The sequence below is a fragment of the Chaetodon trifascialis genome, chromosome 1 (genome assembly GCF_039877785.1).
Source record: "Chaetodon trifascialis isolate fChaTrf1 chromosome 1, fChaTrf1.hap1, whole genome shotgun sequence".
Classification (NCBI taxonomy): Eukaryota; Metazoa; Chordata; class Actinopteri; order Chaetodontiformes; family Chaetodontidae; genus Chaetodon; species Chaetodon trifascialis.
This window is the reverse complement of record NC_092056.1, coordinates 7,583,172-7,609,115: the sequence shown is the minus strand read 5'-3', so window position 1 is coordinate 7,609,115 and position 25,944 is coordinate 7,583,172. Positions and strand designations below refer to the sequence as shown.

The 25,944-nt window shown below is 42.7% G+C and overlaps 2 protein-coding genes across 3 annotated transcripts; one reads left to right on the top strand and one right to left on the bottom strand.

Annotated features, from left to right (window-relative positions):
* Nucleotides 1-1,486: 1,486 nt before the first annotated feature.
* Nucleotides 1,487-17,597, top strand: LOC139332934 (monoacylglycerol lipase ABHD2). 2 transcript variants are annotated; one of them, XM_070965124.1, is made up of 12 exons: nt 1,487-1,713; nt 2,889-2,952; nt 3,408-3,448; nt 3,724-3,939; nt 7,129-7,304; nt 7,946-8,113; nt 8,714-8,897; nt 10,033-10,125; nt 10,471-10,572; nt 10,768-10,837; nt 10,928-11,012; nt 13,900-17,597. In XM_070965124.1, exons 4-12 carry the CDS (start codon nt 3,731-3,733, stop codon nt 14,106-14,108), a joined length of 1,296 nt encoding a protein of 431 aa, XP_070821225.1. In that variant the 5' UTR covers nt 1,487-1,713; nt 2,889-2,952; nt 3,408-3,448; nt 3,724-3,730; the 3' UTR covers nt 14,109-17,597. The 2 variants fall into 2 exon arrangements, with proteins under 2 accessions (XP_070821225.1, XP_070821233.1); XM_070965132.1 differs by having other exon boundaries at nt 1,596-1,717.
* A 1,127-nt stretch (nt 17,598-18,724) lies between these two features.
* Nucleotides 18,725-24,307, bottom strand: LOC139330534 (retinaldehyde-binding protein 1-like). Its single transcript, XM_070961494.1, has 8 exons — nt 24,205-24,307; nt 23,066-23,100; nt 22,378-22,506; nt 22,091-22,295; nt 20,596-20,774; nt 19,812-19,970; nt 19,610-19,720; nt 18,725-19,515 (listed from the first exon to the last, which is right to left on the bottom strand). Exons 2-8 carry the CDS (start codon nt 23,072-23,074, stop codon nt 19,369-19,371), a joined length of 939 nt encoding a protein of 312 aa, XP_070817595.1. The 5' UTR covers nt 23,075-23,100; nt 24,205-24,307; the 3' UTR covers nt 18,725-19,368.
* Between the last annotated feature and the right edge of the window lie 1,637 nt (nt 24,308-25,944).

Below are 25,944 nucleotides of genomic sequence, written 5' to 3'. Positions count from 1 at the left end.
GAAAACCCTGCATTTGACCACTGCCAAGTATTTAAGGACCCAGCAGGCAAAGTGCAGCTCAACCAGCTCCAGTTCTGGGGCCAGTATACACTTTGGTCTAGTGAACCGCAGGAGCATTATTAATACCAAATATTTTAGGAGATCATTCATCTGGATATTTGGCAAAAAGAAAAGAGAGGCCCAGAGTTTCATATATATATATATGTGTGTGTGTGTGTGTGTGTGTGTGTGTGCGCCAATTATATATGACATGAGGATCTGAGGCTTGTGGAATCGGTGACATCTTTCAAATCACTTTTCATAACTTATGTTTAAAAGAAAAAACAGACCATTATTAATTCTAGCTCATCGTTTTATTTTTTATTTTTATCTTATACTATTGTATTATATTGCATTATATTCTATTTTTGTATCATTGTAAGCCATTTTATTCGCCCGATTGCTTTCCTGAATTGTTTCTATCCTGGTTCAACCATGTTCAGAAAAATATTACAACTGGTCAACAATAAGTAGAAACATTAAAACACGTGATCTCTTTGTAGCCAGTGTTTAATCATAAAATCGTCAAAAGATTAATTGATTGTGGAAAGTACAATATTGCTCTGTTTTCACAAGGAATTTAGGCATAATTAAAGTTTATTTTACTGAACTTTACATCACTGGGGTGAAGAGCTTCGTGAAAAAAATCAGTTGAACTCTGTCGCCATCATGTGGACATTCAGCTGTAACTACAACAGGGATCCCTTCGTCCCAGTGACTAGTGACACTCTGCTGCAGGCCACGTTTAACTGAAGACTCACTTGTCGCTTTAAAGCTGTGATTAATTAGATGCCAAACCAAATAAAACAGCAGCGTAGTGACATACAGTAAGTGTCTAGCACTTGCACATTTACACTTGGCCTGCCTTGTATGCGTATGTGTTAAGTTTTAATAAGGAAAAGTGAAATAAGCATCAGTTCTATTCTCTTTTAAATAAATAAAAACCAGCAAGAATCCGGAAAATAAATCTGTTAGTCAGTCAACATCTGCTGGTACATTCCAGTCTATAGGCTAAATGTTATGTAACAGGTTTCAGCTCACGTTCCTGTCACGTTCAGGAAGGCCCTCATTGGCTGTATGTCACACTCAAATACTCCTGCATTCAAAGAGGATATACTATAAAGATATTAAAATGGATTTGATTACCCGTCACATCGTTGTTTTTTTGTCAAAAATGCGTGCAAGATTGGGAATGTACTGTAACATTTTTCTCCACAATACTGTCATATAAGTGTTTGAAACGATTCTTGCAACCACGCTTGGAACAGAAAAGAATATTGTAATAAAAATATAACATATTTATATTATAATAGCAAAAGATATGCAGTATAAGAAAAGGCACCACGTGATGTTTGACAGATAAGGGGCGTGGAAACTCACTGACCTGCTGCACAGATGATACGTCACCGCATTATTAACCAATGAGAGAGTGATGAGTGAATGATGCAAATTCCAGATTCTTCTGGGAAGTGGAATCGGAGATGTCGGAGAAGCTGCTACTGTCGGTGCTGCAGCCAGTGTGGCTAGCTTGGGCTCTGTGAATCAGAAGGGCGTCTCACGCATTAGCCAGCCATGATTTAGAGGAACACAGAACAGACAAAGGAACGAAATGTGCGAACATTAATAAGGCCTGTCGCTTTGAAACAGGAAGGAGATTCAGCCCCCCCAGCCGAGGTGAGTAAGCTAAAGATGCTGGTGCTGTGGCAGATGATGCTCCCACATCAGATCGATAATTAACGGCAGAATTAACGGACGTTAAAGACTCTGATACTCTGCCTTATGAAGAAAACGGAGCTGTTTTTCGTCCCGAGCATTGCATCTGTAAATTTAGTGGGCAAAATATTCAGGGTAGTCACCAGTCTCATGCAAAAGGCGACATGGATTTCATTTAGACTTGGGGGCAAACGAAGATGCGGCGGGGGGGTCGTTGGCCTGCTCCTCGACAGACATAACGCTAACACAGATGTGCAGGTTAACATCCAGCGTTTGTTTTCTTAATGTTTCAACCCCTTTCACGCGTTATTAGGTAGCTATCAATAGCTAGCAAACCTCAGTGTATGTGCCCTTGTGTTGTGTGAGCCGCGAACAAGAAAGAGGAGCTAATGTTAGCAAAATGTTCCGACGCCAAAGGGGGTCGTTTATTTATGTGGCGTACAATGAAAACACTTTTTCTCGGCCTTAGCTCGACACAGCTGTCAGATACACTCGCTGGATTTGTTTGTGGTGGGTGAAACTGGTGTAAACTGAGGATGTGGGGGCGAGTTATTTAATTAAGCTAGTTTTATGCAGCTGTCCATTATTGTGGCACCATGTTTGTTTGGGGCTGATTTATGTTTACAGGTGATGTTTGTATTACTCCGTCACTTCTAAAAGACTATTTTATAGGTGATAATCTTAAATTCAGAGTGGTCGTAACCTCCTCTCTGTGGTGGCAACACACCACTCAGTAAAAGCTTTATTGATACTTATTATTAATGACTCTTTATTGGCTTTGAGGAGCAGGAACTTATGGGCAGAGAAACATACCTGATGTGTTTTTAGCTGATTTCAGGTCAGAGACACTGGTGATAAGCAGCCGTACGTTCAGTGTACTGAATGTGTTGGTAATTCACCTTTGACCACCAGCCAAAAGCTGTCTACATTGTTAAAATTAGATTGAGCTGCACAGAGACAAGCGAGTACAGTACGTAAATGTGAGGCTTAAATAGTTTGTACATGATAAGTGGCAGTTAATCCAGTATCACTAAATTAAATCACCATGCTTACTGGTCAGTTTGTGGAATAAGAGGAGGGTGCATGCTCGGTAAATAAAGTCAGTGGGTCAATTTATTTTCTGTGTTTGTCTTCAGGTTTGACCTCATCACTGTGACTTCACATTTTCAGACTTTTGAAGTCTTTATCGGAAAATAAGATGTAAGTAAAATGTTTTCAGCTTGGCTTTAATTCCTAATGTATCACCCTCTTTATTATGCCGCTGCTTGATCACAACAATGTTAAAATAAACATCTGTTTTTGTGAAATCCCCGACCACAGCTTCCCTTATTTGTGATGATGTGATGCTGCCACAGTTCCTGTTCTTTTTTTCCTGCAATTTCACGGCTCACAGATCACTTTAATGCTTTTAACATACTGTATGTAATCTTTAAGTAGATGTTTTATGGTATAATAGGTGCATTGCATTAGGAGTGATGTTATTCAGTGCAGAATCTGCTGAAAGTAAAGATTTATTTTAAGTAATGTCAGCACCTCTAGTTTCCATGTACCGAGGCTTTGTATTGGCACTTTGTGAGCTGTAATGTAATTAAGGTGAGTGTGTTAAATAACTGTTCTTTATCTGACTGAGTTGTTCTCACTCTGTATTCCCACAGATCTGTTGCTGCAGCGCCTTGGGCACCAGGAGGACAATTAGGTCAGCCAGACATCATCAGATATTTCTCTTTTCCATTTCTGTGCTTTATTCCATCCCTGACTCAGAGCTAAATAATTTATTTAATAAATAAATAAAATAATTGGATTATTTTGTTAAAGTTCCGGGTGCTTTTTATGATTGAATATTTAGATAATGAAATGGAGCTCGGGTTTCTTTAAAAATTCACTTCCTAATTAATTGGCTTTGTAAATATAATTATCATTTGTGTATCACAAGGGAAAGTACTGAAAGAAATCCACTGTTTTGTTTTTCAGAAAAACCATGAACGCCCACGAGTCAGACGTGCACACCATCTCACCGGAGCTGCCAGCCATGTTCGACGGCATGAAGCTGGCGGCGGTGGCCACGGTGCTCTACGTCATCGTCCGCTGCCTGAACCTCAAGAGCCCCACTGCACCCCCGGACCTCACCTACCAGGACACACCCCTCAACCGCTTCCTCCTCAAGTCCTGCCCTCAGCTGACCAAAGAGTGAGTTCTCAGCTCTGTGTCTGTCACTCTGTCACGCCAGGCATTACCATGGAAATGCTAGTCAGCCATCTGGGGCTGCAGTGAAGGTAGCAGTTTGGCGGGGGTCCCATCTGTCATCAGTGTTCCTGAGTGTGCCACATGTCTGTACTGGAGATGTCTGGCTTTAAAGTCAGCTCTGGCGTGAATTAAACACTAGGCTTTATTAAATTATCCCAATGGTAGACTAGGTTTGTCACTCTCACTGGCAAATATAGACTTATTCACCACAGGGCAAGAACATTTGCATATATGATGAAGCACGTCTTTCCCTTGAGGGAACTCTGATGTCTGCTATAATTTGAATCTTCCATCTGGTTTTATAATAACTGATGCAAACTAGCGGTTGTTCGAACAGGGCAGCGGGAGGCAGGTCTTCTCTGTGTAGGCTAAATAAGGTTACCAGCTGGGCGCTAATGTCCTGTAGATTGTTGGACCTGCCTTTAAACAAAGTAAACATGGTTGTTTTTCCCAAACAAGCGTTGCTGTCTATGTCCTGTGGTCTGCTGGTGTTGTAATACTCCAGAGTAACTTTCAGCTCTGTAGGGTGGCTCCCTTCATGCCTTCAGCACAAGTGTCTTCTTATATAACTGGTTGTTTCTGAGCCCTTTGCCTCTCAGCTGCGGCGTCAGTGAATCTGAAGGCCACACTGATGTTTACATCTCTGTCTGTCTTGTTATCGTTCCCCCCTGAGCTGCCATATTTTGCTCACAGAAAATGTATGCCCCAGTGTGTCGCTGAACTGAGATAATTGGAGTCCTGGAAGCCGTCAGCATTGTTGATGCTGTTGTCGGCATTATCTGTGTGGTGTCTCTGTGTTGTTGAGAAGTCACATTTGTCGCTCATAATGACATCCTGCGGTGTTGCATAACAAAGATCAATTACACAGTGGAAAGCATAGGAGGGATGTTGTGAGGTTAACAGAGTCAACAGCATTGTTTGTTTGGGGACATGCACACCAGGGTTTTGGCTCACATAGAGGACAGCACAGAATAAATGACCTTCTCTTGACGTGCATCTTGGTGTTAGCTTGATTTTTCTTTATCAAGAGGAGCTTATTTTGTCGTTATTAGATTAATTTGACAAAAAAAGCCGCAGATATGCTGCAGCTGCTGGCCAAGGCTAGAGTTAAGGATTGTACAACTTCTGTGATGTGAAAGCAGCAGTGATGTTACAAGTACAAATATCAAGCCAGCAGCCAACACTAAACAGACCAGGAACAGACAAAATATAGCAGAGATATAATTGAGTAAAGTCAAGTACAGTTAAAAGTCTCAGAAGAGAAAGGAACCCTGCATGAGAGCAAAGACCGCTGCATGGATTCAAGTCTCGCATGTTATTGTTATTGTAAGTGATGTCTACCTTTTAGGTGTATGAGCCGCCAGGTTTCCCTCTACATTTTTATTTTAGCAGTTCTTTGGGCTGATTGCCAAGACAAGCCATTTAGTCTTTATTCATTTTTACAAATGGTGGTGTTTGATGTTTTCCCAGCTTGCTGGTATCAAAAGCCTGAAACATTACTTCTGAACTTTGATCTGGACTTCAGATCTTTGCTTCATCAAACCACAGAGATGCATCTGTTTCCCCTTTCCGTTACCTAACAGCGATGGAGAAACAACAGCAGGCACGCAAACACAGTATGAGAAGGTGACATTTACCACCTCAAGAGGCTGACAAGTTTAGTTTAAGGTTAGTTCATGTTAGTAGCATTTGTAATTTCCAATGAAAAGACAGTTTTTCAGTTATTATCAGCAGAGGTACTTCTGTGAAGTGGTAACAGTTCTCAGCTATTTGTGTACATAACTGTAATTTAAATAGTAAAAAAAGGATCAATTGTGTTCATTAATGGGTGTTTTTCAAACTGTATTGATGAGAGTGAAAAAGACCAACCAAGATAAGAGCTGTTTGTGTTCTTAGCTGTCTGTCACCTCGATGAACCTGGTGGTGTGCTCTACCTCCACCCATGTGTCAACAGTGAGGTTATCCTCTTCCTGTGGACATAGATTAAGCCTGCAGCATACCTTCTAGAAAAGTGTGGTTAAGCTTCAATTTACAGGTGATTACATTATCACCAAAGGGAAGCAGTCTGCTTTTTGATTGGCAGTTCTCTTACGTAAGAGTGTACTTTGTCAGTGCAGTAATTGTCGGAGCCACGGTAAGAGGTGAGGCAGCACAGGGTTGAAGGGCTTGTGCAACTATTGATGTAATTGAACCCTTTGCCGTCTCTGTGTTTTATGGACTGTATGCACAACTTGTGTCCACGTCGCATCTGCACTTGACTTCACAGTTATGCTGATCTTGTTTATTCCATCTCACCGCCTCCCAAGATGGCCCACTCTTCACTTCATTGTCAGCGTGTCAAACGAGAAAAATCCAGATAGGATGTTACATAATTGAAGGAAAGTGAGAAATAGGCAATCAGATGTTTGCTTATGGGTAATTTCCACACTGTGAACAAGTTGGACTTGTACTCTTAAGAGCTTTTCAGTGGAGTTTGGTTTGTCTTTAAGTGAGCCTATGAATAAAAAATTTCCTAAATTCCCCCTTAAATAGCTGCAAAACCTGTTTATGACTGCAGTATTACGTGAAAAGTAGACAAATAGTTGTTTGGCTGTTCCCTGCAGCTCTTATCATGAGCCATGGTCTTGATATCGCATTGATGTGACTTTTGTTTCTATGAAAAAATAGGAAAAACAGCAGCTAAAAGGGTTTTCCTGTCAAGTTGTTCTTCTGGTCTCAGCACGATTCATGATAATGCACAACACAAAGCACCATATTTCAAAGGAATATTACGTAACACAAAGATTCGACTCCTACAGCAAACTCCTACTGAGGTGTCGCTGGAATTCAAGTAGACGTGCACAGAGTAACTTAACAAAACAAAACAAAGCAGCAGACTGACATTAACTACTGATGTCAGTTAGGAGGGTGCAGCAGTCTTGCAAAAGCTGTAGCAGGAATGTGACTTTGTATGCAAACTATGTGCCGGAAGGTTCATGTCTGCATCTGTGTGTCATAAAGCACCAGTGCAAATGTACCTACTCAGGTGTTGATGTTATTTCTGGGCTCTAACCTCGAGCTCATATTGATGCATTTGCAGAATGAGCTCATATTTCTGCATCACATTTAAAAGCCGTATTTTCTGTTTTCCAGGTACATTCCTCCCTTACTGTGGGGTAAGAGCGGTCACCTCCAGACAGCACTGTATGGTAAACTTGGTCGGGTGAGCTCGCCTCACCCCAGTGGAGTGAGGAAGTACTTGCCCATGCAGGATGGGGCCACTTCGACCTTTGACCTCTTTGAGCCAATGGGGGACCATCGAACAGCAGGTGATGCATTTTATCAAGATTGTTTTTGCTGATTGGTGCTATTTGGAGGATACTTCTGAGATGATGGCTGATTGACTCTTTACTGCCACGGCAAACACCGATATCTCATACTTTGTAATTCTTAGATGTATGTTGTTAGTCTGCCTGTTAGTCTTTCATCAAGTCTGTTCGTGCAACACCTCAAAGAGGTTTAGAAAAGCCCCTGAGACTCGGCTATATAGATAAAATTCATTTGAGATACATAATATGATAAAACAGACTGATGAAGTGTTTTTATGTCGAGCTTTGAATATTTTTCTCAGGTCTTCCAGTTCAGCTACAGTAAAACAAAGGACTCACTCACGGTTGTCATGCAGTTGTGTGAGGGCCGTTTTCAAGATGGATCCCTCTCTGAATGCCTCAGCTGAACTCTAACCCTTCCACCTCAGCGTTGATCTCGTGATCCTCTCAGAAAGCTTAAGACTCACATGACCTTTGCTTCCCAAAAAAGTAGCGTTACTATTTCCATTCTGTTTTGCTGAAGCTATATTTGACACACAAACAGCCTAATCCTTTGTTTTGGATCGACTGCAGCGCTTTGCCTTACTCCTTTTTATTACACTGATGTGAGCGACATATTTCTCTCTGATCCGTTTCACCAGATGACATCACCATGGTGATATGCCCTGGTATTGGGAACCACAGCGAGAAGCATTACATCCGGACCTTTGTGGATCACGCCCAGAAGGACGGTTACCGCTGTGCTGTGCTGAACCACCTCGGAGCTCTTCCCAACATCGAGCTGACCTCTCCACGCATGTTCACCTATGGTGAGACCAAAGAGCTGACTTCAGTCCTACTTCACCACTGAGAGATGAACCTTCCCCCTCAGTATCACTTCTTTATATTATGAGTATCCAGGAATGATAACCCAGTTTTTACAATGAAAATAGGATTTGATTTGGTCTGATGATCAGTAATACCGCATCATCATTTTTTTTGGCTGTGCTTCTCTTATCCAATTGTCTGGTGTGGCTGAGGCTTAAGAAGCTCTGGCCAGAAGCAATTTTCATAGCAGTGAGCACAGCTGAGATATTAGTTCAGAGCATTCTTTTAAAAAATGATATCCTTTGGTGGCACAGTGACTTCATCTTGATGTGATCTGGTTAATTTAAAGGCATTGGAATATAGTCATAATTTTCCATCATTTAGGCAAATCTCAGGACATCATTTCAAGGTAAAGGCTTTAAGAGCTACTAAAGCTCCCAGAATCAGAGATAGTGTTTCAAACCTGAGCTTATTTAAAAGGTCTGAAAGACACGAATTTAATACCCTGAGCTAAAGGCACCTTCAGCTGGAAGTGCTGAGCAGGGAACAACGCTCTGTCCTACAGCTGTGTTATGTATTGATTGTTACCTGTACCGTGTCAGGGTGCACATGGGAGTTTGCAGCTATGGTCGGCTACATAAAGCGGACGTATCCTCAGACCCAGCTGATCGTGGTGGGCTTCAGTCTGGGTGGAAACATTGTCTGCAAGTTCCTGGGCGAGAACAGGACGAACCAGGAGCGAGTGCTGTGTTGTGTCAGCGTGTGTCAGGGGTACAGCGCTCTCAGGTGGGTTGTTGTCCTCTCATCTCTTAATTGAAATGCACTGTTTCATCAAAGCCCCTTTATAACACCGACACTCGATGCACATGGTCTCTAAATATAAACAAAGCTTAGCATAATGCCACAAAATGATTACTACTTGCATAATTGTAATCCCACATTTAGTCACGCGTCTACCAAGCATCTTTATTCTGCTTTCTATTTTTGCCAAAGTTACATTTGGAACACCTTTTTAGACACACAACTGACAAGACAAATTGTAAAAGCTTGTGCTGAAGGGCCGTCAGCCTCACAGATCGGTCGACTGCCCTGCGCTGGTTCATCCACTCATTTTTTCCACAGTTTGCTCCGACTTTGTGGTGCGGATGGTTTTGTGTGTGTTCAGGCGATGTAGTCTATATTATGGATCTTTGCCTAAATCCCTTCGCCTGTACAGTGCACTGAACTGAACTGGCTGTTTGACCGCATGGCCAGAATAACTCACTTTGTGTGCACAGCCATCATTTGTGAAACACGCTGGACAAACAAATGCATTTGGACGATGTTTCTAAACCACGGGTCCGTGTGGGCGGGAGCCGGCTCTGTACACTGTGTTCATGTCGGACTGAGCCACTCCCTCTGTGTTTTAAATGCAGCCAGCGTCTCTTCGCACACATGACAGGCTGGGTCTGTTAAAGTTTGGATGTAGGCAGTGGGGAAGGGTGTGTTGTAGAGACTGGAATTTGCAGTTTCCCCTTTTAATGGATTCTCCTTTCAAATCAGAGTCCAAGCCTAAGCTGTCACTCCTGTCAGCGCTGCTTTTGAGAGCTGTGGATTCCTCTTTCCAACAGTTCATGTGTGATTAACAAATCATACTTTTGATTACTTTTATAGCTGTATTTGGCCTCAAGTGGTGTTGAATTGCCAAGAGGAGAATAAGAAACAACGAGCCTAGTGATCAGTTATTTGTTAAATATCTTTAGCAGTGTTGGTTCAGCCTGTCTCTGTCAGTGAGCTGCATACTAATGCCTGACACCAGTGCTACTCTCTGCACCAGCCTGACTCTTTGTCCGGTGGATTACACAGGACATTTAGTGTGTTGTTTGGAATGCAGACAGGCTGCACAAAGCTAACTTCCTGTGTGTTTGTCTTTATCTCTCAGGGCCCAGGAAACGTTCCTTCAATGGGACCAGTTCAGGCGCTTCTATAACTTTCTCATGGCTGACAACATGAAGAAAATCATCCTCTCACACAGGTATCACTGTTAGTCCTGAACATGCAGTACTAATCATTCCCTGTAGTTTCTCATTCCTGTGAAAGTCTGTTCACACTTCGCACACATTTCTGCCAGAGCAGTATCTTAACTTCACATCAATATAACAGACAACACGGATTATCAATTTTGCAAATGTCCCCTAAACGTCCACAGGGCTCATCCTGTAGACACTGTAGAACTGTAGAACAGGTTTTCAGGGCATCTTAATCAGTCATTTTGAGATGGTTTTGGACTCTAGATGCAAGCATTTATATCAGTCTCTGATTTCATAAATAACGTTTGTGTGTGTGTGTACTTACTGTGTGTATTATTTACATGTTACAGGCAGAGTCTGTTCGGAGGAAGCTCAGTTAAGATGTTAGATGCAGATCTCAGTCGGCTGTACACGGCGACGTCCCTCATGCAGATCGACGACAACATCATGAGGTACGTGGAAGTCACAGCTCTCAGTGCTGCTTTGATGTGGTAGATTGTAGATCCGTGTTTTTGCATCTCTGTATTTTTACCTTGCACTTGCAGTAATGTGCATCCCCTTGTCTGTGGTGAGAGTATGAAATGTCTGAACTGGATTTATCAAGTGGAATAATTTAATAACCCTTCCTTGTTTTTGGGTTTGAACAGAAAATTCCACGGCCACAGCTCCCTCAAAGAGTACTACGAGAAGGAGAGCTGTGTACATTATATTCATAATGTAAGATCTGCTTTTGCATACTCCTCACATCATGTTGCTCTTTTTGGTCTGTTTGTGTATTTGTTTGAAATATGGATTTTTATTTTCCAGGTAAAGGTGCCCCTGCTGCTAGTGAACTCTGCAGATGATCCTCTGGTTCATGACTCACTGCTCACCATCCCTCGCACGCTAGCAGGTAGCTAACAGTGTCATGACAGCAGCAGCAGTACTGAAGCCCAAGTTTTGTAGATTTCATATGATTCCGCACACATTTCTGTAAAAGGGACAAACTGTGAGTGAGGTGGTGGGCTTGTCGTCATGCCGTCATGCAACAGACTGCATTATTAATGACCTAATAATGTTTGTTTTAAACAAAAAATAGCTTCCTGTGGCAAGTAAAGTGCTGGTCGATCAGTTCAGAGTAAACTCTGTCCTCCCGGCTCAGAAGAACTCCACTCATAAAAAGGGAAGAAAATGGGGGGAAATGTTCAAAGGCTGCAGAATATGCTGTAGATCAAAGTCACTGAGGGTTGTTCTGAAAAATAAACCATGCATAATAGTATTTACAATAATAGATAACACTGATCATGTGTAAATATTCAGTGCACAATCAATACTAACACTGCACATTTTGTTCTCAGGAACATGTCTGTAATCTCAAAGAGCCTTCTGATGACTTGGCTCTGCACCCTGAACGGGACAGGGTGTGGCGCTGAGGTCAGGTCTATGAGTAATGTCTGGTGTGTCACAGCAACTGTAACATTCAGCAACACACACACCTGACTGTCCCCTATGTGTTTAAAGTGAGGTTAACTCTTTCACGGGTTCCCAACATCAAAACCTTTATCCTGAAACGGATCCAGAGTGGTTGAACCTCATTTTACAGGCAGCAAGAGACAGTCTACTCTTTGACTGCCTCTGAATGACATAGTGCTTATCAGGCGTTCCTTCTCCTCAGCCTTTGCTATATTTAAACTTACTGACCACTTTTTGGAAAAGGAAAATCTGTCATCTAAGTGTGGGAGTGGATGAGTCATGACTGGAAGTACTTGCGACTCAATCCCGTGTGTGTCTCCAGAGAGAAACACTTACTGAAAAGAGGATCAGCTGCCCCTTGGCCTCAAATGTTGACACACTGACTCACGACTGAGGCTGAACCGAACAGCTGCGAAGCTTCATTCATCACATTGTTTGAATTCTAAATCAGCTTTTTTCTTTTCTCATATCTCTGCCTTCTGTTTAAACCCAGTATTTATGCACAGGTGCCGATCATTATATCATTAGTATTTCAATATTTATAGAATTGGATTCCAGTGGTGGCTGCGTAGGATTATTTCTGACTTGTGCGATCGATCCAGTTGGCAAAAATAAATCCAAAAATGATGTCATAAAATTTGACAGAAACCTCACTATAATGTAAAAAAAAGAAAAGGATATTCAGCACATTAAAACTTTTGATTAAAAACTATTGATAAGAAGAGTTTACAGCTAACTGTTAAGTCAGATCTATGGAAGTAGAAATGTCACATTTGGTTTATATTCACCTCTGATGTGTGGTGTAGTCAGGTTATTGTTCCTTTAATGCAGCGATGTGCTGAATGCGTACAACTGCTGCATCAGGAGAACAGGTTTTATGGAGTGAAACAGTGAAGGCTTCAAACAGTAATTCATTACAGTCCTGTCGCAGTATGTGTTGTGCTCACATGACTCGACGTCTTTTTTTAGTACGACTTCTCGAGCCCGTTCTGTTCCCACCTGTCACTCAGCGCCCGCTGAGACGGAGGCTCTCCGCGAGCACTCAGTCGTCCCAGCGCAGCTCAGCAGCCGCCATGAATAGTGCACAGCGGTGAAAGCCCTGTAGGATCTTAATCACGAGTCAGCCGCATCAGGCTCACCCACTAACCCAGATAAGAGCAGGAGAATAAAGAGATCCGGCCCAGTCCTTTTCAAGAGACCACTCTTCCTGCTCGTCCACAGCTGCAGCATACAGCGAATCAGAAAGAGATTAATGGTCGTCTGCAGCGTGGAGATGATGTGCTTTGAGTTCAGGCTTCAGTAATTTCAGTCTGAGTGGATTCGTGCCCTCTTGCTATATTTATACACTATTGAAAATCACAGATGTAGCATCAGTCAGGACCCAGAGGTCTTTTAAGGAAGGATTTTAAACATGGTGTGTAGGTGTAGCACTCAGTCCTGTCATGTTAGTTGTTAATAATAACATGGCCAAAAGTATGTGGACACCTGAGCATTACACCCGACTGTTGAACATTACATTATATGTATATCTAGTATGTATAGTCTAGTATATATATATATATATATATCTAGTATGCCTTTAATGTGCTGTGATGACAGCTTCCACTCTTCTGAGAGACTTCTCATAACATTTTGGAACCTGGCAGCAGGGATTTGCTCCCATTCAGCCACAAATGCATTCGTTAGGTTCAACACAGATGTGAGGCGATAAGTTCCAGTTCATCCCAAGACAGTTTGATGGGGTTCAGGCCAGGGCTCTATCCAGACCAGTCAAGTTCTTCCACAGGAAACCTGGACAAAAAAAACCCCACAACAAATCTTAATGACCTTGTTTTGCACACAAGGGCAAGGACAGGTGTGTCCACATACCTTTGGCCATATTGTGTTCGCTAAGTAAGTGAGACGCTGAGTGTGAATGCCCCGTCAGTCAAGCCAAACCTGTTGTATATATATCCTGTAATTTTCAAAATCACCTCCAGGATACACATTGGAAGAACTAAATCAACCATTCAGAGTCTACTTTTAGCAAAACATTGACTAATTTCGTAATGTATGAGAGAAGCAGTGGTTTAGAGATTAACTGATCTTTGGCAGTTTATTGATCGGTTCAAACTTCCAGCTGTGATAGTTGCATTTCACACATCCTTGGAAGGAGATGAGTCACACTGTTATCTGTTTGACCATGCAAACGCACCCTCGCTATCTGCACCAGGCATAAAACAGCCCCTGGAAAGCCCATATTTGTGCAAGTGTCCAGCTGACTCTCAGATACTGATGCGAACACACTGTACAGACCCCTAATTGCTGTTTGTTGTGTCATCCATCAGCAAAGATGCCGAATGTGATCTTTTCCCTGACGCTACACGGAGGCCACCTGGGTTTCTTCGAGGGCGCGGTGCTCTTCCCCCAGCCCCTCACCTGGATGGACAAAGTGATCGTGGGTTACGCCAACGCCATGTGCCAGTGGGAGAAGCAGAAACCGCCGTGCCAAAGCGCACACCTGAGTGAGAGCTCGTGCATGGAGGGAAAAGCCTGAACCTCTGACCTCCGTCTCTGTCTCACTCCTCCTCCTCTCCCCTCTCTCCCTCTCCAACCCCACTGTCCCAGCACTGAGGAGACACCTGAACTAAACCTTAAACCTCTCTCTTTTCTCTGCCTTCTCCTCCGGTGCTGCTCACCTCTGCCTACCCACACCTCCCCTTCACACACACGTCTCCACGCCTTCTCTACAGTTCCCCTTCGTAATCACCGTCACCTTACAGGATGTGGAGGAACAAAAACGTCTAACTGCCTTCGTGCTCTTTTCTGTTGCGAGGACTTTGAATTCAGAGCAGGGACATTTTCTTTCTCTGCGCGTACGCAACAATGATCCTTGGCTAACGGTGGCGTCGACCAAATATGAGGAGAGATGACGTCAAGCTGCCATTCAAAGGAAAGTGCGAGCACCACTTTAGAGTAGTCCAGTGAAAAACAAGAGCACACAAGAAGCCTCCTCTTACTGTAAACAAGGACTGTGCTGCAGTCGGTGTCCACTTCCGGCACCTGTAAGAAGCTCACTGCTTATCACCGCCAAGGCCATATAGCCTAGTCTGCTGTCTTAACCAACACAGCGTCTTTGTAGTATGTATGTATGTATGTAACTCACAGATGTAGTATGGATGTCTGTGTGTCGACCGAGAGTTAAAGACCTGTGACCGAGCACGTGATCTCTGTGTTTGGTCGGCGTGAGGCAGATTCTCTGCTCATGGTTAATTGGCCCTTAAAACGTTCTTTTGGGTGAACTGTTGCTCCGTTGTGTGTAGAAAATGTACAGTATTACGGTGGGACTTCACTCATGATTTCCAGCTCATGACATCCTCCTGGCACTTCGGTTTGGCACTTACCAGACATGGCCGGGGATCAGCCCCAGAGGGGGTCCGTGCACATTCCCACAGCCGCATTCTATCACTTTGATTTAATGCACTTTACACCTGTATGACACAATCTTTTTTTTTATTTTTTCCCCATTAGTCGAAGCGTAGGCATTATTCATGGTTTAGCTTTCCTTGTGACCTAGAGGAAGAACCGGAGGGAGCGAGGATGATAACGAAAAGTTAGATGACTCGAGTGTTCCCTGTGTTGTCTTTTGTCCGTGTGTTTGAGCCCTCTTACTCTGCCGTCTGCCTTTGATCAGCTGCAGGTCCAGCAGAGGCTCTGAAATCCTTTTCTTACTGCACGGACCGCTGCCACCAGCTAGCCTCTCAGTGCTTGCGCGCCCATCCGCCGTAAACGCCTCATTTGGTGCAAACATCTCACAATGATTCTGCGGTGTGGGACTGATTGGCCACTGCGGTGCTGTTAAAAGGGAAAATTCAGCGTGCGAAGCGGATTTCCTCTTTATAATCTGAGCTGTGAGGTGGGATGAGTAGGAGGGCAGAGGATACCAACTCTAAACCAAATGTTTATTTTAGTGGATTGTTTGTAAAATACTGGTGATTGTTCTGTTGTATAATTAGATGGAGAATGCTGCATGCAGGAAAGAAGAGACAGCTTATAACGCCAGGGAATATTTTTGGTTCATAGACTGCATCTTGTTTTCTTGACTGCATTAAAGCCGTCGCAGCACAGCAGGAACGACTTACTGCTGATCTCAGACGTGTCCTGATGAAATCATACGGCAATAATGGGACCTGTGGACTTTTCAGAACCTGAATCTAATGAAATCTTGTCACGAACCTTCTTGTAAGGGCTTAGGAAGCTTCTTCCAGTCCAGCCAAGTAATGTGTAGTCTGCTACTGAACACTGTGATGAGACAGAGGGAAGTGACGAAGGGAGGCACAGTGATTGACAAGAGCCCCTCTTTTCAGGTGCATTAGTAGGTTATTTAAGTTGCAAGAAGTTTGACGTATCAGGACAATTCATATGATGATTTGCTATCAATTATAAAGAGCACAGAGTTTTAAAGCTATGGAATCAGAAGAACCAAAACCCTTATGATGCTAAACACTATTTCAGTTTTTGTTTACACTCAAAGATGCCACTGACTGCTTACAACACATGAGAAACTGCATTTTAGTTTTCATATAGTACTGTAACTGTGATTCTGATCTCCGCTGTCCTCAAATCAGTTGTGCTTCTTTGGCTTTTTTTTTAATGTAATTGGCTTAAATTTAACCTCCTTCGGTGCAGATTATTCTGTGCAAATACTGTGAAATCCGGGTGTTAATCTCACCGTCGCTGGCTCGGCTAGAATTAAAAAATAGGGATTCACCGATCCAACTTCATCCCTCTCAGCTCACTCAATACCAGGTCCAGATTAGATACCAGTGCCCTCTTTTTCCCCACATATGTGGCCGATTCCTGATCCACTTCCCAAAGCGTTTGGGTCGGTGCACCCCTTATCGTAAAGTGTGGATTTGTCTTCTGTCTTTGCCTCTGAAGACTTTTCATCCTCCATCGTACAAACAGCAAATCACTGCTGCCATCTGCTGTCAGGGAGACCAAACTACAACTGCCAGTCATTCACCTGCAGAGAGACTCTGACACGGTTCGTGGTTCACTGTCCACAGCTCTCATTCCAACAGCATCAGACGTGGTTTGGTTTATTCTGGCTCGTAGACAAATCAGACGAATATTAACGACACCAGCACAAACCCGGTTTCTGCAGTGCGAGCTGTTTGTATTCTTTTTAAGATTTTCACCTCCCCCAACTTTGCACAAAAATGCAGGTTTGGATGTATTATTTTGGATGTATTTTTTTCTAGTCGATGATTTGGGGTATTTTATTTTTTATTGGTGTATTTTGTATTGTTCATATGACTTCTTGTGTTATTTGCTTGTGCAAATGCATCAGAGCGCGAGTGTGGACGAGTACAGGATGCGTGTGCTGCGTCATATCTCCATCTCTGATTGACAAACCAAAACTTCTTCACTTTAACAATTAAAAAGAAATATATAAATATAGTGTATATTCAAATATATGAGGGAACAGCTATGGAAAAGAAATAAAGGCAATAACCAACCAGGAGGGATTATTTTGTCATCTGAATGCTCACGTGACAGGAAGCAGTGTCAAAGTGTATTTGACCAAAACATGTCATATACATGAAGATCATTTTCTCATGTTTGGGATGTGAAATGTTGTTTTACTGTGTTGAATTGAGTATGTGCTCCGCTGTAGTTATCTGAACCCCAGTGCTTCAAGCAGCTCCTTCTTTCAAGATTGTGGCCTCATCTTAAATTTCTCAGAAACTGATGAATTTAAGTGTAAATCTTTCATTTGAAGTCTTACCAGCCCAAACGAGGGGATGACAGCCGGCTGTACGTTGACGTCACACAGCTTTAATTTTGTGTTAACCAACGTTTTGATGCAGGAAGACGGTGAAGGGATGTGGCCACGAGCAGAAGGGGCACGCAGTCACACAACATGACGTCCTCTGATGGTGAACACTGGGTGTTTTTGTTGAAGAAAACCAGTGGTGTGTGTGAGCTTATTATGCGAGGAAATATGGTTATTGTGTTCCAAAATAAATTATTTTCTCAAATGAAAAACGGTTTCCTTTTCTCTTGACTTGCCAGCTAGATTTTATTTTTTTAAAGAAGCTCTTGAGAATAAATTAATATTAAGGTTTATATCTAACCTGGTAAAGAATTTGACAAGATTAAAAAATGAGATTTGAAGGGACCTTTTTCACTTTATGGTTCAGTTGTGCCCCCTTGTGGCAGCCACACTGTAAGTGCGTTTGTTTTGACATGACTTCCTCCACATGGTGCCCGCAGACTTTAAATATCTTGTATTTTTAATAAAGGGAGTATCTGTTTCTTTAATTTCATGCAAGTGACATTTAAAGAGGAACACATGGTCAGAATGCTTCTCACTTTGAGGTTGCACTGATGGGTTTAACATGTTTCTTAGCTGTATGTGGAATATTTGGCATGAACTGCACACTGGCTCACGTGCACAGATGTGAAGAGGAGAAAACAGCGTTTCAGTCTGGCATTGACTGTAACACCAGTTCAGCCTGAGGTGACACCAAGTCTGAAAAACCACCCTTACCAGGACCATGGCAGTCTGGAGCAGTGGTGGAAGTATATTTACTCAATTAGTGTACTTAAGATTTTAAGAGACAATTTTATGTTATTTTGTACTTCTGTTTAACTAGATTTCAGGGGGAAATATTCCACTTTATTGTACTTTACTCACACTACATTTCTTCAACAAATTTACCTACTGGTTCCAGATTAATATTATAGATTAAGCTGTACAGCAGGACAGACAGTGGACCAAACTTTACAAACTTAATGAAGTTTTCCTGAGCCTTTATCCAACCTTGTATTTCACAAATTGGTGAGCCTCACTTGTGACTGACTGAGGCTACATTTACACTTAGGGAAAACGCATATGTTTTCATGCGGTTTGGCCTCTTGTTTACACGCAAACAGAGTTTTGTTGGGGTTTTTTTCACGGAAAATGATCATTTTTAAAAATCCCACAATGTTTTTGGAATTGGGGTTGTAAATGGGGTTGGACCCATTTAATCCTCTTTTATGAAACAGATTAGCTACAAATAAACCTTATTTTATGAGGTAATCCTAGTTTAACTGGTAATCTTTCTTAATGACACAGATCGGGTGGAACAACAAGACAGATGTAAAAAAATGACAGTTCACATAAAACTTCAGACACACACACAAACAACATCTATTTAATTGAAAATGTCTCATTCCAGTGCAAATTGCAGAACGGATTTTTGCGGCATCTGAGTGTCAAACAAGGCTGCTGAGACAAAGAACTGTTTCCACGGCACTGCATCAGGAGGCTCCTGCTCCTTAAACAATAATCAAACGCAGGCGTATCCAAGATCAGTTTCCCCTCTTCATATCCTTCTAAAATCACCCTCCGGTACTGTGATACACTTAATGTACTCGTTCATCTGACAGGATTTGAGGCACAAGGCTGATGTGCATGTTGTGTAAATTCATTTTGAAGGCAAAAAAAAAACTCCAAACTCAGTCTGACTCCATCTCTGCTCGTAAAGTAACAAGGAATGCAAAAGAACAAACATCAACCATCAATTATTCTCTCTGTAATATCTAAACATCCTTTTTCCTTCCCGTACATATCACCATGTATTTGTAAACCATCCCCTGCTCCTAACTCTAGATACTTCTTTTTCGCTCACAGGAACTGCCTGAATAATAAAATAAAAATGTCAACCTAGCTTCAAAATAGACCACAAATCTGATCTGATCACAAAAGAAGCATCTAGGGCGAAGGACACTACAACTCTTGGGCTTGAAATTAGGGGGTTGTCCTCTCAGAGAGCAGTGTCTTCAGAGCCAAAAAGCTTGGTGGCGATGGCCTGGCAGTCAGCGACAGAGGCTTTCCCATCAAAGTCTGCAGGCAGGATGTCCGCATCAAATTCTTTCATGTAGTTGTCCAGCTCGTCACCGTGAACGAAGACCTTAGGGGAGAAAACGAAGAGCAAGATTCAGAGGAAATGCAAAATAAATGATAATGAGAGTTGGATTTAGATGAAAGGGCAGCTAGCTTCTGACCCTCTCCAGCAGCTTGCTCTTCATGAAGGGTTTGACCACGTTGTAGGTGGTGGTGAAGTACCAGGGCTGGTGGGTGACGTGGACCGCCTTGAAACGGGCAGGGAAGGAGTCCTGCGCCAAAAAGCACAGCAAAGGGTTTGAAAAACAGCTCCGAGGCGGCACATCGAGAAATCCCCAGCTCGCCCCCCGAGTCTGCTCTGACCTGCAGCATGTCCACCATCTTCTTGAGCTCGGCCGGCTTAATTCCCGAGGCGTGCTGCATGGTGAAGCCCTTGAAATTCTCGATCAGGACAAAGCCATTAATCTGGGTTTCTTCATTCTCCAGCAGCTTCTCCAGGATCACGCAGTACGCTCTTAAGATCTGACACACATATTTTCAACAGAGACTAAGTACATCTACTCAACTGGTGTACTTTCTTTTAATCTTGAGATACTTTACTGAAGTATATCCAAGTTATACTACTTCACTGCATCTATTTGACAGCTAGCTACTAATTTCTTTGATTTTACATACAAAACATATGCTCAGCTTGTTAAATATGAAGCATTGTTGTAGTCCAGTCTCCGCATGTCCTCGCAGGTGTTTTCAGTTACACTGCTGATTAGAGCTGCTCAGGTTGGAGCTGTGTGAAGCTCTGCTGAGATTCACATGAGCTCCTCATGTACTGGTAGTGATAAAGCTGCAAATTGCCCTGCGACAAAACTAACAGGAGAGCCCCTGAAGCCCCCCTAAAAATGTTTTTTTTTTAATCATGTTGCACATGATAAAAGCTAAAATGTATTGTGTGCATATAAGATTAAAAGAAATAAATCAACTTTGAGGACCTTGAAGGGTCCATGAGTTAACTCTCTGAAAGGGTTTGCATAGTGTGTACTTTTACTTTTAATACTTTAAACACATTTACTTTGGGAACACTTTACTTCAGTAAAAGATCTGAGTACTTCTTCCAACATCTTGCAGCTCTGCAAGGCTGCGTTTCGGGTACCTCATCGAATGTGATCTCCTCCAGGTCCCAGTTCTCGATGTTGAAGAGCAGGACTACGCGGCCGTACTTGTCCCTGCTGGGCAGAACCACGGGGTAACCCGCCTCGATGGTGCTGCGCACTGCCTCGGGGGTCAGGTTCTCAAACAGTTCAGGATACTCCTTCCTGAAGCGCACGTAACCTAGAGGACCCCCAGAACACACACACACACACACACACACACACACACACACACACACACACACACACACACACACACACACACACACACACACAGATCAGAAGTGAAAGATCAGCTGATTCTCTTATCTGGCTCTAATGGTTCACAGACTCTTTGTGCAGAGTGTGGCAGTTCAGTGCAGGTTGTTGATGTGAAAAACACAATGACGCCACTGTCTCAGTGTATCTACATCACTGCTCTAAACCTCCTCATACTGAGGCACCAATTAACCCAGTGTGTGTGTGTGTGTGTGTGTGTGTGTGTGTGTGTGTGTGTGTGTGTGTGTGTGTGTGTGTGTGTGTGTGTGTGTGTGTGTGTGTGTGTGTGTGTGAGTCCTTTTGCATGTGCATGTGTCTGTGTTTTACTCGCAGGCAGCAATTAACCCCACAGAACAAGTTCACATCACATTCCCCTCTCACACTACGCTCTGCTCCTATATTCATAAGTGTGTGTGTGTTTTCTTGTGTCTTTGTGAGGACCAAATATTCTCACAGCATTGGACAGATGCAGATTGACACAAGACTGTTGGCCCTGACCATTTTGTAAAGTAAAGTAATTCTGGATCATTTTTGAAGTGGAGGTTTGGTTGGAGGCTGTGTATCCAGTTGGAGGTATTGTTTACATCTAATATTACGTTTTTGAGTATTAAAGTTTAGATTAGTGGTGATGGTATCTTTAAATTTGGGTTATTTGGTTGAAATTTGGCTGATTGTAGGTTATAGTCGTGATAAATGTTAAATAGTTTGGGAGTTTATGATGAAGTAAATTCCATTTACATATAATACAATTACAAATCCAGTTTCTACAGCAGCATGGCAGCTCCTGAGCACACACACAGGAACAGTAAGCAGGTCATAAGCACAGTGTCTTCTCTTCGGAGGGTCAACCCACCCTGCTTTTTAATCTCATCTCCTCTCCCAGACCAACACAATCAGTTCCCAGGAGAACGCTGTGGGTTCACAAGTAAAGTAAACTTGCTGTCCTATTTGGACACAAAGGAGGGCTTTGTCAGGAGGAAACTCAGAAGCATCTAAAAGCCCCCAATTAATGAACACATGCCTCCCTGTCTCAGTGATGAGCCGGCTTCATACAAACCAGGAGCACAAATGAGGTCTCACCCTCAATTACTGCAAGTATTTGAAAATGTCTGCAGAACCTGAATCAAAGCATGCGGAAGCCCCCCAACAAAATCACTTTACGGTACCTTATTTTGAAAGAAAAACCAAATCATTGCTATAGAAGTGTATGGAGCGATTGATTATCTCGTTACTACTAACCCTTCATGAGGTCATGGGCTCTGACGACATCAAACTTGCGAGCTCTGAGGAAACGCAGCATCAGAGGGTCCGGTTTGTCCCCGAAGCGCTCCAGCACCAGTTTGGCCAGGTCGTCCCCCTCCGCCGCTCTCTCCTTCATCAAGGCCCTCAGGTCCTTCAGCGACGACGCCCGCCTCTCATCCGTCTCGCTCAGCTCGTCCTTCGCCTAGAGGGAAAAAAAAAACATGGCATCACTGGAACAAACACATCAGGGAGCGACAGTGACTGTCACAACAATTACTTTTTACCTTTTGCACAGTGTGACCGGGCAGTTTGTGGCAAGGCCCAAACACCGGCCCATGATCCTTCACTGTCAAATGCTCCAGCTTAGCCCTCATGGCCTGCTCCTCCTCTGACACCACACGGTAAGATCCAGTCTGCATAAGGATGAACGCGTTAAAGCTTTTCACAAAGAGGAGATCATATCAGCTCATGCAGGTTATGACCAGTCATCATCTATTTTCTCACACACACCAACAAACCAATGTGGTTGAAATCCTCCCTTATGTTTTCCTTTAACATCACAGTTTTAAAGTCGCTGAAACAAATCAAAGAGTGCTTCTATTATACATGCTTTACTGCTTCAAAACTTCAATGGCAGCCCATTGTAATGACCTTTAGCTGAGAACCAACAGCCCATCTGAGCCAAAGCAGACCCCAAACGACTCACATCGGTGAACGGTTAATCTGCTTCACATGATTACAGAGAGGACTTCTAAAGCCACCTCTTAAAAACAGCTTAAGGGTCCATCCCAGAGCCAGCATCTACTGGCACAATAACAGCATTAAGCAGCATCATGCGCTGACAGTCAAACCTCCAAGAGCTGATGCTTTTAACCCCGGTCCCACCAGTGAAGTGAGGCCAGACACTGATGATGAAGTGGCTTCAGCAGAGACAAGGTGACACTTGAATTGTTGCAGAGTGTTTGAACTTACAGCAGCCATGGTTGCAGCGTCGGACAGCAGCTTCACTGTGAAGAGAGAGGAATTGGCACAAACAGAGCGTGAGCACATCGAACCGTTGTGCGAGATATTAAAGCGTGAAGGCTTTCTTTCAGAGCCGTCCAGACGTTTGGTTTGTTCATGTCAGTTTGTTGAGAAGAGGCCATGAGATCAGAAACACGTTGAACCAGCCGGTGGCGTATTACAGAAAGGGTCGACGCAAATGCAACAGGTGGCTTTGTGTTACTTCTTTATGTAAAGCACCTTGAATTGCCTCTGTCAAGAAATGTGTTTTAGAAATGAAGCTGCCTTGCCTTGTAAAAATAATCATTTGGTTCAGTGAAATGTTGAAGATGATGAGTTTCTTTACTCATCAGTGGAGCGGACATCCTCTTACATAAGAGGCTGACACAATACAGGAACAAAACAGCAGGAATCTACTCTCCCATGAAACTGAATCAAACAGTCTGGATTGTTTCTCATGTCGAAGCATCTGATTTTTCATCAAATAAAAAAAAACAAAAAAAACAAGATGGTTCAAAACACTTCTGGTTCTTCTGAAGGTATTTCCAGAATCCTGGAAGACTCTGTTTGTTCTGTTTGCTGCTTTATTCCTAAATTCAAGTAGCAAGACGTGACATATTTAAGCCAGTGTGGGTTTTTCAAAGCTCACTTGCTATTTATTTTTTTCTAAAATCAGATGCTTACCTCTGTGACTTCTGGTAAAACATGAGAGGCACAAACCCCAAACTAACTGAGGTCTAAAAATGGACATTTGTTAGACATTGAAAGGACACAGTATTGCTACTCAAGTATCCTTAAAATAATCAAAACACTTAAAACATATTTTGTGGAATAATGCTAATTTAGTTTGGCATAAAGTCAAATACAGACTCTGGAATGAATGAAACATCCAGTACATCCAGTCCACTGAATTTACACGCTTTAAGACACATTAAGTAAACAGTTACTATCTGTCGTCCAACATCCAGTGAAGAGACGTTTTGCTTATCACACCAGTTATTGATTAAATTTTTATCATCGCACTAAACAATACCAACTTCTTTGCAGTGCTCGTCATTCATCTTTATTTCTTGATCCGTTATTTCAGCCAAAGAGCTGAGCAGACTTACCTTAAGCAGGCAGGATGAGAGGAGTGGACGGAGTGGCAGGGGAGACGACAGGAGGAGAGAGGACCAGGAGGGGAGGAGTTACCGAAAACGTCACTCAAAGTAGGATTAAAATGACACAGTGGATTACAGCCAGTGTCTAATCTACATCATGCAAACTGAAGTGAAGGAGGAGCTGGGATGGAGGAGGAGAGGGGTGTTGGTCTGGACTGTTGCCCGGTTTGTACGGTGGTCCTGAGTGGCAAAACACAACAACACGGGATGAAAATGTGACATTTTAGAAATCACACTAATATTACAGAAAACCTTTCACATAAATAATAATAATAATAATTTGCCAAAACACACCAAGAAAAAAAGAAATGAAAATGTCTGAAAACACAACAAAAGTAGAGAAAACGAGTTAAGAAATGTTTTTCACCAACATTTTATTCATGTGTCTTATTCAGTGTTATTCTGTTTTGCACCTCTGGGCCACCGTACTCTGCACTGATGGTCATTTTCATCACACATGAAACACAAATAAAATCACATCTCATGGAGAAGGTAAAGATCATACTGTGTGAAACTGGAGGTTTTGTCTCACTGCTGTCTCACACATCCCTCTTGTTCCCAGTGAGACGTCTGGTGTGGACGGTATCTCCCACTAAACCTGGCTGTCAGCCCGGTACATTTAACCTGAAAGGTGGGATTTGAGTATGTGCGTCTGTGCAAACGTATGAAGGGAGACCACCTGTGAAGAACTCACACGTCCAGCTTCACATTACACATTCTTTGAAATCCTCAGCAGAGGGGACCACTTGTTGTGGGACCCAGATTATGGATTACTTATCCATGATTGCACGACATCAGACAACTTGCCTCTCCTCTAGCAGAAAAGTCTAAAAGAAAAGTTGGACATTTTGGGAAATACATGTAGACTTTCTAGCCAAAAGTTGGACGAGAAGATCAATACCACACTCACATATCAGTCTGTTAAATGTGAAGCTACAGCTAAGAGGCAGTTAGCTTAGCTTAGCATAAAGGCTGGAAATGGGGGAAAAAGCTAGCCTGACTGTCCAACGATAAAATGATTCACCTGTAAGCACCAACAATGGTTTATGGGTGTAATTTATGCTATGCTTTATGCTAAGCTAAGCTAACCACCACCACCGATCCCCCACCCCTATAAATAACATGAACAAAGCCCTTGGTCATCAAATTTGCAGAGCGAGGTCAGAAACCTAGGTGTCATCTTCGACAGCTCTCTAAATTTTAATAAACAAGTCAGCTCTGTTGTCAAAGGTACTTTTTATCAGCTTAGGACAATAGCAAAGCTGAAGTTTTTTTTTTTTTTAATCTAAAAAAGACCTCGAAACAGTCGTACATGCTTTTATTACATCACGTTTAGATGACTGCCACTCACTGTACACGGGCTTAACCCAGCACGATTCAAACAGACTCCAGCTAGTACAAAATGCTGCTGCAACACTCCTCACTAGCACCAAAAACTATGAGCTCATAACTCCCGTTTTAGCTGAGCTTCATCGGTTGCCAGTGAAATTTAGGATTGATTTCAAAGTTATACTTTTTGTTTTTAAAGCCCTCCATGGTCAAGCCCCTCCATATATCTCTGATCTTTTATCCGGCTACTCTGCTTCCAGGTCACCTGGATCCACAACAACACAGCTCCTTGCCATCTGCCAGACACGCTTAAAAACCAAGAGGGGACCGAGCCTTTTCTGTTGCAGCCCCCAAACTTTG